This window comes from Dromiciops gliroides, chromosome 4, assembly GCF_019393635.1.
Source record: "Dromiciops gliroides isolate mDroGli1 chromosome 4, mDroGli1.pri, whole genome shotgun sequence".
Classification (NCBI taxonomy): Eukaryota; Metazoa; Chordata; class Mammalia; order Microbiotheria; family Microbiotheriidae; genus Dromiciops; species Dromiciops gliroides.
In genome coordinates this window covers 110,119,553-110,140,207 of record NC_057864.1, presented here as the reverse complement: position 1 = coordinate 110,140,207, position 20,655 = coordinate 110,119,553, and the positions used below count along the sequence as shown (strand labels likewise).

The window sequence follows — 20,655 nt, the reverse complement described above, 5'->3', positions numbered from 1 at the left end:
TACAAGGCTTATCATTCCTACTAGAATGTAACCTTGAGGGGAAGACACTTGTTTTGTAAAATATTAGCTCTAGATGGAACCCTAGAGATGATTTAGCCAATCTCCTTATGTTCTAGCTGAATGAACTAAAACTCAGAAGTTAAGTGATTTGTATAAAGTCATGCATCTAATAAAAGCTGGGGCTACAACTCAAGTCTCATGGTTCCCAAGTCCAGTGGGAGTCAAGCTCTCTTTACCACCATGCTGTCAAATTTATCTGTGTCTCCTTCATCACTTGGCCTGATGTTCTCTCTGTATTAGACAGCAGAATGGTGACAAGGGTATGTAGTTACCTAAGATGACCTCAAAAGATGCATAATAGAAAACCCTGTGGAGATGAGTTGGCAGTGCAGCATGCAAAGGGAAGAAGACAACTTTGGCCAGGGCCTCCTCTGAAACCTTGAAGAACTCTTTTTAATATTACCTTTTAATAAATGAATATTAGGGCAGCTAGGTGGTACAGTGGATAGAGCACCAGCCCTGGATTCAGGAGGACCTGAGTTCAAATCTCACCTCAGACACTTAACAATTACTAGCTGTGTGACCCTGGGCAAGTCACTTAACCCCAATTGCCTCACCAAAAAAATAAAATAAAATAAATGAATATTAACATGACATAATTCTACTCTCCATGGAATGAATATATTCATTTTGTTGTGCATAAAGTGTTGAAATATAAGCTTGCTTGTAGAAACCCCATAAGACATCTTGGGGTTCACTTGCTAGATTTTTTTCTAAGGATCTCGCCTTAGACCCAAAAAACTCTGGCTCTCACTGACTGGCCAATAATAGGTCCCAGCCCAAGTCCCATTTGGCCATTGTTTGGCTTCAGGAAGGCTCAGGGTGGGCATAAATAACAACTGTTTCTATTTTGGCCAGAAAACCTGAGGGTCTCCCACCCCCAATCTATTTATTTTCCTTTTAACTAATAAAAGACACCTTTCCTTGCCTCATTTCTTACATAGCCTGATCACTGAGTGGGCATTGCTTCAGTCAAACTGAGACCAGTGAAAGGTCTTAGCTTAAATGGCCAAGGTCTCTCAGGCATGCAGGGCTTTCCCATCCATCCTGATGTATATATCCTGACACTCAGCCCTGATAGCTCCAGAAGAAAGAGTGAGGTTGTGACTCTGCACAGCCCTGCCTGACTTAAATTCAATTCACTGCAAGTCATAACATCATCCCCATGTCATGGTCCTCTTTGAGAATGAAGGACAAACAAGTGCCAAGTGGTATCAAGGCCCAAAGTCTTGACTGGACTGTAATTCAGTAAGCATGCAAATGCTTTATCCTTGCACTTGTAGGTACTTAAGAGATATTTACTGTGTTGCTGAAAAAGGTCTTCCCTTTTATGGCCTGCTAAAACTCTCATATGCTTTAATTTAAGCCTATATTTTCTTCTTTTTCTGTCACAGACATGGAGAAGAATTGATTTATACTACCCTTTTATAATATCCCTTTGAATAATTCAATAATCTAACTAACAGTCAATGTAAAAAACCCACCAAGTACCCATGTCTGATATAGATGAAAGCATATGCTAACATGGTTTGCCAATTCTAGGATTTTGCCAGGAAATGCCAAAATTTTAAAATAAAATTAGTGAGAACTATGTCAGATGTAGTTTACACATTAATTTGCAAAACTTTAAAAAAATATGCTTCTTGGTTTTAAAAAACACCATTGCCACACACTGATTAGACATTATAATATTCTTTAATTACCATGAGCCAGGTTCAAATATTAATCCTAGTTTTAAAAAATTTCTTTCATAATGAGAAAAATAAAAGACCCCAAACAACATAAAGGAAAGCATGGTAAGGGTGGTTTGAATTGAAAAGTAATTGTTCCTTACTACCTAAAACTTTGAAATTGTAAAATAAAAGAGAATATTTTGTAACAGGATCACCACCATGTGGAAAACAGTTTGAAAAAATAGATATAGGTTGCATATGTATTTATATTATGTATGTTAATTTGTCAAGGACGTGTGATTTTTTTTTTTTAGGGTAGAAACTCCTTCAGCTAATGCAGATTGCAACCCATCTATAAGTTACCTTAAGAACTTCCTCAGGCTTACAGAAGTTAAGTAGTTTGCTCATGACCAGTTGACAAGGGAGAATCTGAACCCAGGACATCTTCCTGCCTCCAAGTCAAGCCCTTTATTTACTGTGCTACCCTGCCTATCACATAAAGTATATACTTTGTTTTATATGTGTATATTATACATATATGTCAGTATCCATATATATTATACATGCATATACACATGTCTACGTATATGCATGTGTGTGTAGGCACACAGTATACTCTTCAGAGGCTACTTTGTTAGATACTCACGGAAAGACTGTAAGAAGGTTCCAGAATCACAGGTAATGACATCTTCCCTTGAAGATTCAATTTTGTTAAATAGAAAATTTTTTCCCCCACAATCTTTTCTTTTTTCATGCGACGTACACCATAGAGTCTAAACCGCACTGCATAATTTCCAATCATCTCAGATTCGACATGGTTAAACTTGAACGTTTCTGTGAAGACGGGGCATGGTCCTCGCTGGACACTTGTCTTGGCTCTCTGCTTCTTTATGGGCAGAAGAACAAGGTGCACTTGCCAGCAGTTGCTGCCGGTCCTGTTATATGTTGGGATGTCTGTGACAGCTGTCACTGTCACTAGGAGCTTCTGCTCCTGTGAGTCATAGTCAAAAGTCACATCCAGAGTGCCATATTTAGCTTCTGGCTCAGGATCAAAAGGTTTAGGAAGTTGTGAAGATGATCCTTGAGCTGACACATCCTGAGAAAAACAAATTTAAAAGTTTCAGTTTTTAAGTCCTATTATCAGTCTATTAGTGAAATAAATGCATGACCTTCCCTAAGCCTGGTGATGTTAATAAAGCCTTAATCCATTACAATGAAGAACAAAAAGGACAAAAGGATATATCTATGAGGCCAAGGCAGTTTACCTAAGCAACAAAGCAACCCTAAAATAGGAGCCTTTTAAAAAAATCAAAGAATTTCACGACTTCAATATTCAAAAAGGAAGAGGGGAAAAATCTTTGCAAATAGAAACGTGTAAAATTTAGAAAACTTCCAAAGTTTGCTTTCAAAATTATGAACATGTTTACTAGCCTATTATTGGCTGACTTGAGAATTAAAATAAAGTGAAAATACAGTAGAATGTGGATTTATTTTTTAAGATCTGCTCTGAAATATCATTACTAATATAAAAAATACCCAAGGCTTGAAAAATAAAGGTAATTTAATCTGAAAGTATAAACATTACAGTTCCAGAAAATTTTCCTTCAAACACTCTTTACAATGTAGATTATATTTACTCACAAAACATTTTCATTAGCAATTGTTAAAAACAAATGGCTTTATAAATATATAATTGATAAGAGATTCCAAAATCCAGAAAGGTCTTATGGAAAAATTCAAAGTTTTACAAAATCGAAAGAAAAGAATGAAACAAGTTTTATAAGCAAATATAGGAAATATTTCTATTATTTTATCTATTCTTCTCTTGAGGATTATCAATTACATGCCACTCCAACCATCCCAGGCATCCCAGGAATGTCAGACAGAACTGCTTCTCTTTCATGTTTTTTCCTTTATCAACATTTGCAGGGGAGCATCCTGTTAGACCTGACAGAAGTAGATGAGACTTCTTGGGAAAGGATGATCAAAATAAGATATATCAACATGTCCCCTTTGTCATGGTCCTATGACTGTTGATTGCCAGAGTTCCACAACTTCTGACAAAGGTACATCTGAGAAAATGCATGTTTACTGAATAGGAAGGGCTCATAAAGTTTGGGGTTTTTTAATACTTATTTAACATTTTATTCCCCCCAATTTTTTTTTTAATTTGAGATTCAAGTTCTCTCCCTCCCATCTTCCCCACCCCTCTCATTGAGAAGGCAAGCAATTTGACAGGTTATATGCATGTAGACATGCAAAACATATTTCCATGTTAGTCATGTTGTGAAAGAAAATACAGACCAAAATCCTCCCACCTCAAAATAAAGGAAGTTAAAAAAATGCTCCAATCTGCATTCAGACTCAAATAAATTCTTTCTATGGATCTGGATAGCATTTTTCATCATAAGTCCTATGGAGTAGTCCTGGATCATTGCATTGCTAAGAATACCTAAGTCATTCACAGTTAATTATTGAACAATATTGTTATTACTGTGTACAAAGTTCTCCTGGTTCTGCTCATTTCACTTTACATCAGTTCATGTAATTCTTTCCAAGTTTTTTTTTCCCCCGAGAGAATCCTGTTTATCCTTTCTTATAGTACAATAGTATTCTATCGCCCTCATATACTACAACTTGTTTACCATTCTCCAAGTGATAGTCATCCTCTCCATTTCTAATTCTTTGCCACCACTAAAAGAGCTGCTATGCATATTTTTGTACACTTAGGTCCTTTTCCTTTTTGGTTTTTTATCTCTTTGGGATATGGACATAGTAATGGTATTGCTTGGGTCAAAGGGTATGCCTTATTTTATAGTCCCCTTTGGGCACTGCTCTTCAGAATAGTTGAATCAATTCACAAATCTACTGCAAGTCCATTAGTGTCTCAGTTTTTCCCACATCTCCTCCAACATTTGTCATTATCCTTTTCTGTCATGTAAGCCAATCTGATGAATGATAGCTGCGGGATTTGCATTTCTCTAATCAATAGTGATTGAAACCAGTTTCCATATGAACTTAGATAGCTTTGATTACTTCATCTGAAAACTGCCTGTTCATATCTTTTGACCATTTTAACTGGGGAAAGGCACTTATTATTTTATAAATTTTACTTAGTTCTCTATATATTTGAGAAATGAGGCCTTTATGAGAGAAACTTGGATTTCTCTCCATCCTATTTCCCCTCTATTCTCACCCTATCCATCCTCAAAAACATTTTGCTTCTGACTATCATCTCCCCTAATCCACCTTTCCTTCAATCAGTCTTCATTCTTTCTCTTATCCCCTTTCCTTCCTATTTCCCTGTAGGGGAAGATAGACTTCTATATCCAACTGAGTATGTATGTTATTCCCTCTTTGAGCCAATTTTGATGAGGTTTAAGCACTGCCCCAACTCCTTCCCAATTCTCCATCTTCCCCTCTACTATAAAAGCTCTTTCATGTGAGATAATTTATCTCAGTCTATCTCTCCCTTTCCCCTTCTCCCAGTGCATTCCTCTTTCTTACTCTTTTTTTATATATCATCCAATCATAATCAACTCATACCCATGCCCTCTATGTCCAGTCCTTCCACTTGCCCCAAAATAATAAAGTTCTTAGAAATTACAAATATCATCTTCCCATGTAGCAATGTAGACAGTTTAACCTTAGAGTCCATAATGATTTATTTTTCCAGTTTACCTTTTCATGCTTCTCTTTAGTCTTGTATTTGAAAGTCAAATTTTCTATTAAGCTCTGGTCTTTTCAATGGGATATTTCATTGACTATACATTTTTTCACCTGAAGGATTATACTATATATTTGCTGGGTAGGTGATTCTTGGTTGTAATCCTAGCTCCTTTGCCTTCTGAAATAGTACATTCCTAACTTGCCTGTCCTTTAATGTAGAAGCTGCTAAATCCTGTGTAATCTTGACTGTGGCTCCACAAAATCTGAATTGTTTCTTTCTGGCTGCTTGCAATATTTTCTCCTTGACTTGGGAACTCTGGAATTTGGCTATACCATTCCTGGGAGTTTTCATTTTGGGATTTCTTTCAAGAGGCAATCAGTGGATTCTTTCAATTTATACTTTACCCTCTGGTTCTAGATATTGGGGCAATTTTCCTTGATGTTCAAGAATTCTTAAATTATCTCTCCTCAATCAATTTTCCAGGTCAGTTGTTTTTCCAATGAGCTATTGCACATTTTCTTCTATTTTTTCATTGTTTTGATTTTGCTTTATTGTTCTTGATGTTTCATGGAGTCAATAGCTTCCACTTGCCCAATTCTAATTTTTAAGGAATTATTTTCTTCTGTGAATTTTTGTACCTTTTTTCCATGTGGCCCTTTCTACTTTTTAAAGAGTTCTCTTCAGTGGGTTTTTGTGCCTTTAAAAAACCTTTTGGCCTATTCTGGTTTTAAGGTGTTATTTTCTTCAGTATTTTTGTGCCTCCTTTACCAAGCTGCTGACTCTTTTTTTTCATGATTTTCTTGTGTCACTCTCATTTTTTCCCAATTTTCCCCCTACCTTGCCTATCTGAGTTTAAAAATCCTTTCTGAGCTCTTCTAGGAATTTTTTTTGGGCCTAGGACCAATTCACATTTTTCTTTTGAGGTTTTGGATGTAGCAGTTTTGACTCTGTTGTCTTATGAGTCTGTGTTTTGACTTTACCTGTCACTACAATAACTTTTTCTGGTCAGATTCCTTTAATTTTTTTTATAGTTTTCTTATTTACCAGCCTATTTCTTGATTTTTAACTTCATGCTAAAGTTAATTTCTGCTTCAGGAGTGGAGAGAGCACTGTCTCGAGCTTCAGGTTTTTTGTGCATCTATTTTGAGAGCTAGTTCTGGGAATATGTAAGTTTTCAGTTCTTCTATGGTTGTATAATCTAGGTAAAGGTGTATTTACTACTGTCTTGGCCTGTGCTGTGGTGTGTGAGTCTGAAGTGTGACCAGGGTCCCCACTCCCCTTCTGCCACAAGCTCTGGTATGCTAGTGATCCTCCTTACCCTGGGACTATGACCCAGATCCACTTATGGGCAACATAACAGAGTCCTTCACCCACTGCCAACAAAGGGACCCCTGTAATCTCACGCTAACCAGCTGTCCAACCCCCTTACCATATGTGGGCTGAGAACTCCAGAAGCTACCACAGCTGATTCAATAACCCCTGAGGCTTGCTATTGATTTTCTGGTGTCTGCCTGCACTGGTGCAGCCTGTGCTGGACTGTGCTCCACTCTCACCAAGGTGGGATAGATCTTTCCTAATAACCTTCTAAGTTGTCTTGGTCTGGAAAATTGTTTCACCCCATCCTTTTGTGGGTTTCGCCACTCCAGAATTGGTTTTGAGTTGTTACTTAAAGTTGTTTGGAGGGGAATTTGGAAGAAGAAAGGCGAATCCTTGCCTTTTCTCTACCATCTTGGATCCACCCCATTCATAAGGTTTTAGCAAATATGTAGCTGTTGAAGCTGTTATTTTCTTTGTGACATTGAGTTTTTATTGTTCAGTCATTTTAGTTGTGTCTGATATTTCATGACCCCATTTGGGATTTTCTTGGCAAAGATAATGGAGTAGTTTACTGTTTCCTTCTCTGACTCATTTTATAGATGAGAAAACTGAGGCAAACAGGGTGATGTGATTTGCCCAGTGTCACACAGCTAGTAAGTGTCTGAGGCCAGATTTAAACTCAGAAAGATAAGTCTTCCTGAGTTCAGGACAATTACTCTATTCACCTTGCTACCTAGCTGCTCCATGACATAGAAGATTCATTGCCAAGATCTTTGATGAACTCTGCCTAAAACTCTAAGGAGATCACAGTACAATACAAAGCACAAAATATTTTCAGAAACAGTCACAACAAAAGGGAACACAGACATAGATTCCTCAGAACTACATTAGTTTGTCAATATACACATGCAGCCTATAATAATAGTATAAGGCCCACCAGCCTAGAGACCTGGTCCTTCTTCATTTTTATATGGGGGCTTATATTTGGTGCCAGAATAAGAGAGATGCTCATATCTTCTAGTGGGCTCCTGGCAACAGATGTGTCTTTGGGCTCCCAGACCTCAGCTGCTCTGCCTCCTTAGCCTTATATGAATCTGAGAAATGATCCTATGAATAATTAGTAGCCAAAACTGAAGTGGGTATATATAATGAATGAGGTTGAGTGCTAATTTAAATAGGTTTAATTTAAGAGATTTCAAAGTTATACACCATATTTTCTTCCTCACTAGTTTAAAACTTTTTAAAAATCAATAATCTTGGGGGCAGCTAGGTGGCGCAGTGGATAAAGCACTGGCCCTGGATTCAGGAGGGCCTGAGTTCAAATCCAGCCTTAGACATCTGATACTTACTAGCTGTGTGACCCTGGGCAAGTCACTTAACCCTCATTGCCTAGCCCAAACAAACAAACAAACAATTACATCAATAATCTGGGATAGTGGAAAAACTAACTTCTTCCTGATCTTAGAATCAGTAGGTCATCATACTGTAGATTTAGGGCTGGAAAATTCTGGGAAAATTTAGATTTTCCACCTTTCATTTTACACATGAGGAAACTGAGGTACTGGGAAGTGAAGTGGCTTATTCAAAGTCAGGTGCCAAGACTCCAAATCAAGTGATTTTCCCAGTCTACTAGGCTGTCCTTTTATATTGAGCTGTCCTTGTGCTGTCTACATTGTAAAGCTCAGTTCCTATAAGGCTAAGCACTTAAAAGCTTAGTGTCAAAGCAGATTTTCTCTCTCTCTCTCTCTCTCTCTCTCTCTCTCTCTCTCTCTCTCTCTCTCTCTCCCTCCCTCCCTCTCTCTCTCTCTCCCTCTCTCCTTTCTCCCTTCACTCCCACACATATATACATAATACAAATATGTACACATACATATACATGTGTATGTATACACATATATGCATGTGTGTATATATACATATATAAACATATTTCTCAGTTATTATTTCTTTTCTTTTTTTGTGAGGCAATTGGGGTTAAGTGACTTGCCCAGGGTCACACAGCTAGTAAGTATCAAGTATCTGAGGCCGAATTTGAACTCAGATCCTCCTGACTCCAGGGCTGGTGTTCTATCCACTGTGACACCTAGCTGCCTCTCAGTTATTATTTCTTACAGAACCCAGGTCTTATCACTCCTGATCCACTGTTCTTTCCACCCTTCAAGGGGTATTTTTCATTTATTTAGAAGATCATTCTCTAGATGTTAGTAGTCATCGATATCCACAATGATTTAGTTTTAATTTGTAGTGGAAAATTACCAATTGAAGATAGAGGTTAGGAAGAAGTAACTAAAACTAACGTTGTAGTTGTATTCCTACAGAAAACAGAACACCCCTCCCCCCAATTTTTTCCAAATGGTCTCAAAAATATAAATGAACACACTACCTGTTCTCTTGCCTTGATTTGGTTTCAAAAACAAAACAAGCACTGAAATGTCCCCCAAATCAAACCTTATAATGGAAATAAAAAGAATTAAGCCCATTTATGTTGATGTAAAAATATAACTTTTGTTGTAAGCATATTAAGTTGTTGTTCATCCTGAGTCAGAAATGCAATTCCCCCCCCCAAATTATTCTATATGATATCAACACATAAACATTACCAAAATTCACTATGTGAAAGAACTGACATTCCTATTTTAAAGTTGAAACCATAATGTTAGCAAGTCTATTTATAATGGCTTGTCTTTTCCCCCAACAATTCTCTTTTCAGGATTCCAAAATATTGGAGGGATAAGACTCCCTAACATGAAATTAAGTGTCTTTGACCAAGAGTGTAAAGACTAGATTAAGGAAGTAAATTGGGACAACAAACTAACACAGACAAGGTCAAATACACCCATAGCACTATACTGCTCCCCAAAAGACCATATGGAAACATTATACACCCTTTTACTTACTTCTGGGCTAAGAACAGCAGTACTGTCACTGGGCACATCCTCTTCATAGCCTTTATTATGAAAACTTTCTATTTCATGTCCTGTACTTCCTTCGCTTGGGCATTTAGTGTATGAACATCTTGGACTGTTGCTACAGTGAGAAAATTCACATTTACTGTCCCCAATTTCTGAAGGTGTACATGAGAGATGTGGAGAGCCACTGTCATCCTGATATGGTGGTGGCTGCAATTCATCCAGTGGAGGTGTTCTTCTCATTCTCTGAATGCAGTTTGCTGTGAATGAGTGAGAATTCTTGTTATATTTTAATTAGAGCTTTAATTTTTAATATAATATGTGGTAGACTTAGAAGATTAAAAGATTTCATGAAAAATTTCTTATCATTTTGGACTACAATATTAAGAGATGTAATTTCTCCTTTGTTAAGTCTGAGGAGAAATAAAACCATCTCCCTCTAAGTCTATAAAACAGAATTTGGGGAAATGACAAAATATTTTTGTTCTATTGAAAAAGACAAAGACATGATTAAGGACAAAAACAATGTTGAATCAACATAGAGGTCTGAGGAAACTAAGTATCACTAGTAGAACTGCTTTTCCCCCCTCCTTTAAGGCTAAAAACTCCCATTCCAACCCAAATGTACTTCACTTTTAGAATCTGTTGTTTACAAGCAAACTCATGTAAATGAGTAGAATCCTGTCTCCATGTTAGATATGATTTTCAACTGTGTCATCTGCAGATGTGATAGTCATTCAATAAGCACTTATTAATCACTTACATTGCGCTAACATCTAGAAATACAAAGAAATGCAAAAACACAGTTCCTGTCTTCAAGGAACTTATATTCTCAAGGGGGAGACAACACATAAATAACTAGGAACATACAAGGGGTATACATGGAAGGCAATAACTATGGGGGGAACTAGCAAAAGCCTCCTACAGAAGATGAGATTTGAACAGTCATGAAGGAAGTCTTGAGGGTAGCTACAAGATGGAGGTGAAGTGGAAGAGCATTCCAGGGATGAGGGAGAGCCAGTGAGAAGGCATGGAATTAGGAGATGGCATGTCATATGAGAAGAATGGCAAGAAGGACATTCTTGCTGGATTGTTGACTACATTGAGGAGAGTAAAGTATAGAAAAGACTGGAAAGGAAGGAAGGACCCAGGCCGTGAAGTTGTAAATGTTAAACAAAGAATTTTATATTTGGATTTTGAAGCTAGTAGGGAGCCACCAGAGTTAACTGGGGAGATGGGATATGAACAGACCTAGGCTTTTAACGGAAAAACCCTTTGGCAATCAAGTGGAAGATGGATTGGGGACAGGAGGAGGATTTGAGGCAAGGAGACCGTAGAATGTTATTGCAATAGTCCAGGTGAGAGGGGATGATGGTCTATACCAGGGTGGCAGCTGTGAGAGATAGATAGAGATATAAGAAGACTTGGCCTCATAATGGACATGTGGCCATAAGTGAGAGTGTGAGCCTGGGTCACTGGGAGGATAGTGGTACCTTTGATAGTAATAGGACAGCTGGAAAGAGGGCTGGGTCTTCAGGGAAAGAGAAGTATGGCATCTATGCATTTATCTACATCATTGATTAAATGTTAGATAGCAGAAGGCCATGGCAAATAAATTCAGGACTCTGATGAGGTTCCTTATATGACTTAGATGCAGAATGAAGAGAGGAGGCTGTCAAAGTCAGCAGTGGGATAGAATATAAACCTGGCTGTGTAATCTTGCAAGAAAGGATAATGGATGATTAAGAGCAGTGTCATCTCATAAAGCAGAATCAGTGGAAGGTAAAACCAATTTTTAAAAAGCTTTGCAAGTGGGGCAGCTAGGTGGCGCAGTGGATAAAGCACTAGCCCTGCATTCAGGATGACCTGAGTTCAAATCTAGCCTCAGACCCTTACTAGTTGTGTGACTCTGGGAAAGTCACTTAACCCTCACTGCCCTGGGGGGAAAAGAAAAAAAAGCCTGGCAAGGTATCAAACTAAGCAAAGTCATCCCAACGATAAAAATGGAAGAAAGAATACAAACAGAAGAAAAATGGAAAAGATCTGTAAAAATCATTATGAAAGATGGTTTTCACCATCAAAGAAAGTGGAAATAGCACACTTAGAGCTTAACATCACAATCTGGGATTTGGTTATGAAGGAGTTAGAAATTACACTAAAGAGAACAAAGGCAAGAAAGTATCTAAAGGAGGGAAAGATAGTGAAGGTGGAAAAATTATTGGGTCTTATTAATACTGAAAAAAGGCACATAAGAGAACATAAAGAACTACTGATGCTGGCTCTCATCTATCTCAAATCTTAATGATTGTTATCTACATTCGAATTGAGGGTATCTGTTGTGCAAGAAAAAAATGCCACTTTATGGCTTTTTTTACAAGAATATTTTTATCTTTTGTTTATCAAAATCACTCAAGATTCCTTAGAAGATATAACAACACAATTAACCACACAAAATAAACTTCTGATAATAAACATGATGTAATATGTGTAACAGGGAGATATATGTTCACCAAATATATTAATCAATTGTGAGGTTCCTACTTTGTTTCCAGTTATTTATTACAATGAAAATTGCTGCTGTGAATATTGTTGCATATATTGGTCCTTTCCCTCTCTCTTTGATCTCCCAAATAGTATATATCCAGCAGTGGTATTTCCTGTCTAACGAGTGTGTAAATAATAATAATGTTATAAATAACAATAAAAGATAATAATAGTTATCATTTATATTGTGCTTATTACATGCTAGGCACTATGTTAAGCACTTTACAAATATTATCTCATTTAATCTCCCAAATAACTCTGGGTAGTAGGTGCCCTTAATATCCTCATTTTACATTTTAAAGAAACCAAGGCAGACAGTGGTTAATTGCCTTGCCTACAGTCACACAGCTAGTAAGTGCCTGAGGCTGGATTTGTACTGAGGTCTTACTGACTCTAGTCCACTGTACCACCTAGCTGCCCCAGAAAGTGTAGTGACTCTGACTATAGCTTTAAATTATTTTCTAGAATGGTTGGAACAATTCACAGCTCCACCTACAGTACATTAGTATGCCTCCCCAATAAGATCACCTCACTTGTTCTGGATGTAATGTCTCTAATAATGCAACCTAAAGCAGGGGTAGTTAGATTAGGGTTTGGGGTTTTTTTTTTGCCTTTTATGTCACCTTGCTGACTTATGTCATTTCCCCCCTCTAATCTAATAGGTGTAAAGTAAAATCTCAGAGAAATTTTAATTTGCATTTCTCTCATTATTAATGTTTTGGAGAATTTTTATTCTATTTTTTTAAGGAATACTTTATTCTCGCTGACAATGTGGAAAATAGAAACATGCTCTTCTGGGAGGGAGACTAGCCTAAGCTGTGAGTATAGATTATGGTTATATAGTCATAAGAGAGACAATATGCCATAACCAAACAAATGTTGTGCCCTCTATAAAGGTGACCACAAAGATCTCCACACTGGCTGGAAATGAGATTCTCATTCTTCCATCATACTTGTTGATATGTCTTGTGAAAAACTCCCTTGGCTACCTGCTCACTGGCCATGCCTGTCAGCCTTGCTGGGAATCCAATAGTTGGTTCTAAATAATGCCTCATTCAGGTGTTCCATCTTTTTACTTTTCTGAGATGATGCTAGCTTGTTCAACTGACTTTTGCAATTAATAGTTGCCTACCAAAAATCCAATTCAAAAAGCTTCTCAGCACAGCTGATATAGATGTAACAGAATCTGAAGGCAGTTACCAAATAACTTTACACCTCTTCCTCCTCCTTCTCCTCACCCTCCTCTACTTCCTTCTTTTCACCCTTTTCTTCTTCCTCCTCCTCTAACTTCTCCTGAAAATAAGTCTCTGCAAGCTTCCTCATAATTCCACTTTGCTACTGCTTCTTAACCTATTCCCAATGACCTCCATTCATATGCTTTAAAATTTGCAATCTCTTTGCCTTTTCCTGTGAAATCACCTGGCTCAGCTGCTTTGTAATTAATACAGAGCATTTGCTAAAGCCCCAATACCAGGTCATCCTCTTTTGAACTTGTTCCATTTTTTCAATGTCCTTCCTAAAATGAGGTGCCCCCTCTATAGACACAGCACTATAGATGTAGGGTTTTTAAAAATTTATTTTTTATTTAGAATTTTCCCCAAGTTCCATGTAAAAAAACCCAATAATAGATCAGAGTATAGTGGGATCATCATCTCATTTGTTCTGGACATTGTGCCTCTACTAATTCAATCTATAATCATATTCATTTTGGGGGCTTCTATGTCACACTACTGACTCATAGGCTCAGAGTCTACTCAAATACTCAGGTCTTTTTTTCCCATAGGAACCATGTCTAGGCCAGGTTTTCCCCATTCTATACTTGTGCAGTTCAGTTTTTTTTTTTTTAAAACCAAGTGTAAAACTTGGCCCCTATCTCTATTAAAGTTCATACTGTTAGAGTCACTGTTGTATGGCTATCAAGATATGTAGTTCCTAATTCTGTCTTTCACTTTGTTAGTTTTATTCTCAAATTCACGTCAACTACAAATTTTACATGCATGCTATTTATGATGTCATCAATGTGGAACAGAATATGGCAAAAGACAGATCCCTGGATCATACACTGGGAGCCTTCCCCTTTAATTCTTCTTCTTTGGGTCTGGTTATTCATATGGCTTTGAATCCATCAAGTTGTACTATTTCAATACTTTAGCTTCACAGTAGTTCAGTGTCTTGCACCATTGTTTAGAAGCTGCTGGCCCTTGTTCTTTATTCTCATTTGGATTGTGGATACAAACCCCAGGTGGGTTATTAAAGTGAACCTCCTGATTACCTAGCTTGGTTCATTCCCTCTCTCAACTATGTGAAAACAAAACTAAACCCGTTGCTCTACAATGAAGGACAGTAACTGCATTATCATTCCCCTCATCCCCTTTTTCATTCCACATGGTCCCTACTTAAGCTTGGTTCTATGGAATGGCATTTGCAACAGGCATAACTAGCCCTAACAAGTTTTTGGAAACTACTATTTCTACCTTTATCTACATAATGCCCTCTTCCTTAATATGCATATAAAAATGCTTATGAAAAAGGTGTGAAAATATTAGATTAAGGCATCATACTATTTAAGAATACCTAAGTGTTGCTAAGTTAGTTCTCAATTCAAATAAATCAACATTTGTTTGTATTTTAACATACTAAGTATAGCTTCCCCCACAACGTGGCACTAGTAAGAACTTCATAGAATGTTCCTTTAGAGAAGTGAAAATATCCTGCTCTGCTGAAATAAGTCCGTTTAAGGTCTTCCATGATTGGACATCAACCTCCATTTATAAAATCTATCTTCCTTTGCTCTCCATTATGTACCCTACTTGGTTCACTCAGTCAAATTGGACTCTTTCCAATGTTTTTCCACCTCTACACGTTTGCTCATATTCTTCCTAGAAAGCCTCACTTTATCAGTTCCTCCCCTTTGCCAGGTCAAATGGCATGTGATTTTCGGAAGACAGGTAGAAATTATCTTTCTCTATTTTGAACTTACACAGTACTTTGTGCCTCTCTTACTGCACTTTTACAATGTGTTCATGTTTTATTTACTACACTGTATGCACCATGAAGACAAAGACATTGACTTCTTTCTTCCTCCCATGGTGCCTAGAACAGTCACTTGTATTATTTGCTGAATGTGTTTTAACTGCTATAGTAAAGTCTGTATACATAATACATATGATAAGATTTGATTCAATGATGTAATGAGTTTCTTCCCATGATGGGGGAAAAACTTATATGAGTGCTACAGAACTTTGAAAAAAATATTTTTCTGAGCTTCTGGCTCAAAAGAATAGTATTATTTGCATATGTTAGCATACCTACATATTTCACTCACAGATCCCCAATTCTATTTAAAAGTACGTAAATTCATTAATTCATTATGTGATGTCATTCATATAGCTTGTGACTCCTTTCTAACATTACATCTCCTAAAAGACAGGCAATCTTTTCTAACATTTAACTGAAATCTCTCCCTCTTTAAGTCTATTTCTCCTACTTAGTTTAAAGGGACAGAACACTGGACAGCATCTACTTCTAACATGACTGAGGAAGCTAACTAAGTCACCTATCAACCTTTTATTCTTTTCAGTTTAATAGCCCCAAATCCTTTTATCTTTCCTTATAAATGCAATTTTCCACCATTTCTAGCCATTTTGGTTACTCTTCTCGATATATTCTCCAGTTCTACCACTTTTGTTTTCAATGTACATTGACTAAAATTAAAAATACTCATTTGATAAAGTTCTTACTATAGGAGATGACAGGCAGATAGAGAGGAAGAGTATTAAGTGTTTTCTATGTAGCAGACACTGTGCTAAGTACTAGAGATACAAATACAAGCAAGTCAGTCCTTGTCCTTAAAGAGTTTATATATCAATGGATAACATAATGATTACTAGTCAGTCCTTGCATAGCATAACTGTTTTAACACACTCAATAACATGTTGAACAATTTGCAAACCAGTTGTTGTTGTTTCATTGTTTCAGTCGTGTCCAACTCTGTGACCCCATTTGGGGTTGTCTTGAAAAGATACTGGAATGGTTTGCCATTTCCTCGTCCAGCTCATTTTATAGATGAGGAATTTAAGGCAAACAGGGTTAAGTGACATGCCCAGGGTCACATAGCTAATAACTGTCTAAGGTTGGATTTGAACTCAGGAAGATAAGTCTTCTTGGTTTTCAGCCCAGTGCTCTATCCACTATGTCACGTAGCTTCCCCAGTGTCTGGATTTATTTCTCTTTTAGAGTAATTCTGTAAAAATTTTTAAAAAGCACATAGGTAGCTATTAAGAACATCAGAAGACTATATCACAAACATAAAAAAGCCCAACTGATTACATTCCTTCTTGTGTGTAGGGTTTCCAGTTGTGTGTATATGCATATGTGTATGTATATATGTGCATATATGCATAAATGTCCCATTTGTTAATGACTGATGGTTATCCCATGAAATTGTACAACTATCTGATATCTGAGAAGAAGAGGAAATGTGCATGACAGACCCACTTCCAAGTTAAGGTGTGAAAACTCTTCAATTTCATAGTTGGAAGGGAAGACAAAAGTCATCTAGTCCAGTGCATAGATAAAGCACAAATCCCTTTCCTTGTTTGTACCTTTATTCAGCACATCCACTCTATCATATTGACCTTTCTCTACCCGTTGTAGAGAGAAATACCTTCAAATCTGACCTCCAATACTCCCTAGTTGTGCAACTCATGAGAAAGCCAATTAAATTCTCTCATCCTGGGAAAATAACAAGTAACAAATCTCATTGTACTACTATGAGGATGAAATACAATAATAGGGGGGCAGCTAGGTGGCACAGTGGATAGAGCACCGGCCCTGGAGTCAGGAGTACCTGAGTTCAAATCCGGCCTCAGACACTTAACACTTTACTAGCTGTGTGACCCTGGGCAAGTCACTTAACCCCAATTGCCTCACTAAAAAAAAAAAAAAAAGAGAGAGAGAGAGAGAGAAATACAATAATAAAGGCACAGTGCAATGCAAATCTCAAAGTGCTATAAAACATCAAAATTATAAACACTTTCTGAATGCTCTTCTTATAAACATCCCTTGCATATCCTAAATGGTCACTTTTTGAAATTCAGTTATGAATATGTCCTTAGTTTTCCATTCTTTAACTACTGCTTGCTTGGAAACTCACAGCCAAGAACACTTCTCTCGAGTGTAACAAAGAAGTAGGCTCCCTTTGGAAAAAGTGGCACTGGAAGACACTGTGAACAACCTCCTTAAGACAGCAAAATGCCTACAAGCAGTATAAAATGAAGACAATAACATCCCTGTAGCTATATTCCATTTTATACTTTTACACAAAAAGATTGGGAGATATGAAAATGATTTCCCCTATAATCTCTGTATAATTTAGAAGAATCTAAGTGTCCAGATAACTATCAGCATCATTTTGGCTTAACTGAGTAAATAAAATAGCTCTGTGACTTTTTCACTTTGATAAACCCCATTATATGTCCCCATGGGAAAACTTCTTAAGGGCTCTGTGACAGAAAAGGGGGCTCTTATAGTCAATCTTCTCTATCACCTACTAGAGTGATTTACAAATGTCAGAAAAGCAGAAATATCCATGGAGCTTTTAACTATATCCGTTTTGAAAGCTTACCTCTAAGAGACAAAACTTAATAACAAAGCACGTTTAAGTGCAGACATTAAAAAAATCATTTATACACAGTAGCATAAACAGCTGAGTCCCATGCTTCTCCATAATCAAGAGATAAAATCAACATAATATAAAACTTATTATCATTTAATATAAATAATAGCTTTTTGAGTCATACTAGGTAATCTTAGCCAATTTACACCCTACCTTTTTAATATTAAGAAATGCCTGGGGCAGCTAGGTGGTGCAGTGGATAAAGCACTGGTCCTGGATTCAGGATGACCTGAGTTCAAATCTGACCTCAGACACTTGTCACTCACTAGCTGTGTGACCCTGGGAAAGTCGCTTAACCCTCACTGCCCCACAAATAAATGAATAAATAAATAAATAAATATTTTTTAAAAGTGGCCAATATTTTACAACTTTCTTTAAATTATAAATCATTCATGAAAATAATAAAAGAATGAAGTGTGTACAAAAATTAGGCACATATCCAACTATTACTTCATATTTTTATCAGAAAGCAAAGATTAACAGAGGTATAACTTTTAAGGTTGATTTATGTCTATAACTGAATATGATCAGTGCCAGCTAAGGACAGAATCTCTGAATGGGTAAGGTAGGTTTTAAATAGGTGCCTTTAACCAATTGTTGGGCAAACAATGATCTTGTCTGCTGCTGCAGCTCTGCAGATTCCTTTCTGACTCGGTTAAATCTGCTATGGATGCTTGACCTTTTCCCAGCAATTAGGAAGTGATCAGCTCTGATCCTCTTGGGATATCAAACCCAGGTTCCTCTCTCTACTACTCCAAAGACTGAAAAATAGTGAACTATTTTGGCCCACATTTGGCAACACTTCAGCTTCAATTGCTCTTTCGCACCTTGTATTGGTGTTTAACTCCCCATAGTCCACGACAGCAAACTTCCAGGCCTAATCATTATTCATACTTGTCCTGCCCCTTCTCAAACCTAATCTGTTGGCCTGGGCTTTGATATATGCCAGTTACAAGTCCTCCTAGAGAAACAGATTTCTAAGTGGAAGGAAATCAGGGTTGTGCGGTAATATGTATGTATGCACATATACATTATAAATAGATACACATATCTATAGCTACGTCTATACATAAATGTAGAACTCTCCAGAGAGGTTCAATGTTTTTATAGATGTATATAGATATGTAGATATGTGCTTAAATATAGATGTGGTACTCCCTTTGGATCATCCCTCCACCCACAACTTGTACTCAAGGCTTGAATCCTCATAGATCAACTGTCCCCAGGTTAAAGGGTTTCTGTGGGTCCTCATTTCTAAAACTATAGAGCTCATAAGCCTCCACAGGTATGTTTACATTTAATAGAGAACAAAATAAGCTTAATGCAAAAGCATTTTAATAAATCCCTCTTAATAGAGGGATTCAGAAAGACAGTCATTCTCAAATACTCCTCCCATGAACCTGTGGCATACTCTCCTACACACTTAGAAGACACACTTAGGGTAAATGAAAAAAGACGGTGCACACTTAGGGAAGATGTGGCCAAGTCAACTCACAACAGCTCTAAGACTTTAAAACCCTAATGTTCTTTCCCTTATTGGAATGTCCTGATGCTACTCCTCTTGAGTAGGGTGGCTCTGTTAGGTAGATCAATCACTGGGGTTCCCTGAATTGGTTCTTCTCCATATCTCAGGGCTGGCTCTCTTTTTGACTCACAACAGTCATAATCTTCGGAGATGGTGTCTACCTTGACTGCTGGGAGCACTCCCTGCTGGATGAGACATCGTTTGTTGTGCAAGAAGCAAACCTATAAGGTGTTGTAACCTATGGGAGGAGGAGAGAAATCTTTCCCCATCTGCTGCCATCTGGTAAAGGTGTAAGCAAAAGGCAAAGAGGGATCCCTTTTCAAGAGATGGGTTCTTGCTCTGTAGCTGGTTTTATCCATTGCTGCCAGTGGGCACACTCTTCAGAACTCTTTCCTGCCTCAACTGACTCCTTAGAGTGTGTTGAGACACACTGAAATGCTTTCTGCCCCGGAATCTTCCTTGACACATCTCACATGAAAAAGTGGCTCTACGCCTCATCAATATAAACTCCTCTACCTGCACAAGTAATCTCATTACATCTTCTTTCCTCCAACCAATTTTGCCTTCATCCTCATTCTTTCCCTTATCTTCAATCTCTCTACCTATTGGCTCCTTCTCTACTGCCGACAAGCATACTCATGTCTCCTCCATCCTCAAAAAAACCCTCACTTGATCCTTGCATCCCTTCTATCATGCCATATCTTTCCTGTCCTTTGTAGACACACTCCCAGAGAAGGCCATCAACAATAGGTACATTTGCTTCCTTTCCTCTCACTCTTAACTCTCTATAGTATGGTTTTCAACCTCATCATTCAACCTCAATGACTCTCCAAAGTTATAAATGATACCCTAATTTCCAAAGCCAATGGCTTTTTCTCAATCTTATTATATATTTTTTTACCTCTCTGCAGCCTGTGACACTGTCAATCACTTTCTTCTTTAGTTTTTTGGGACACCTACAACTCTCTCCTTCTACCTATGTGGCTTTACCTTTTCCCAGTCTCTTTTGCTGTATCCACATCCCAGTCATGTCCAGCTGCTGTGGATGTCCTACAGGGCTCTGTCCTGGGTCCTCTTCTCTTCTCCCTTAATACTGTTTCACTAGGTGACCTTACCAGCTCCCATGGATTCTCAGATCTACTTATACACCCCTAATCTCTCATCTGACTTTCAGAGTGTTGCATCTCCAACTGCCTTCTAAACATCTGGAACTTGGGGACAGCTAGGTGGCGCAGTGCATAAAGCACCGGCCCTAGATTCAGCAGGACCTGAGTTCAAAT

The 20,655-nt window shown here is 37.6% G+C and overlaps 1 protein-coding gene across 5 annotated transcripts in view; it reads right to left on the bottom strand.

The window, feature by feature from the left end:
• SYT14 (synaptotagmin 14) overlaps positions 1–20,655 on the bottom strand; it is a 239,104-nt gene that overhangs the window by 58,482 nt on the left and 159,967 nt on the right. For all 5 annotated transcript variants that reach the window (XM_044004094.1, XM_044004092.1, XM_044004095.1 and 2 more), the window contains 2 exons: positions 9,618–9,889; positions 2,380–2,829 (listed from right to left, as the gene is read on the bottom strand). In XM_044004094.1, coding sequence (XP_043860029.1) covers positions 2,380–2,829; positions 9,618–9,889 — 722 coding nt within the window. The remainder of the gene's footprint in view (positions 1–2,379; positions 2,830–9,617; positions 9,890–20,655) is intronic.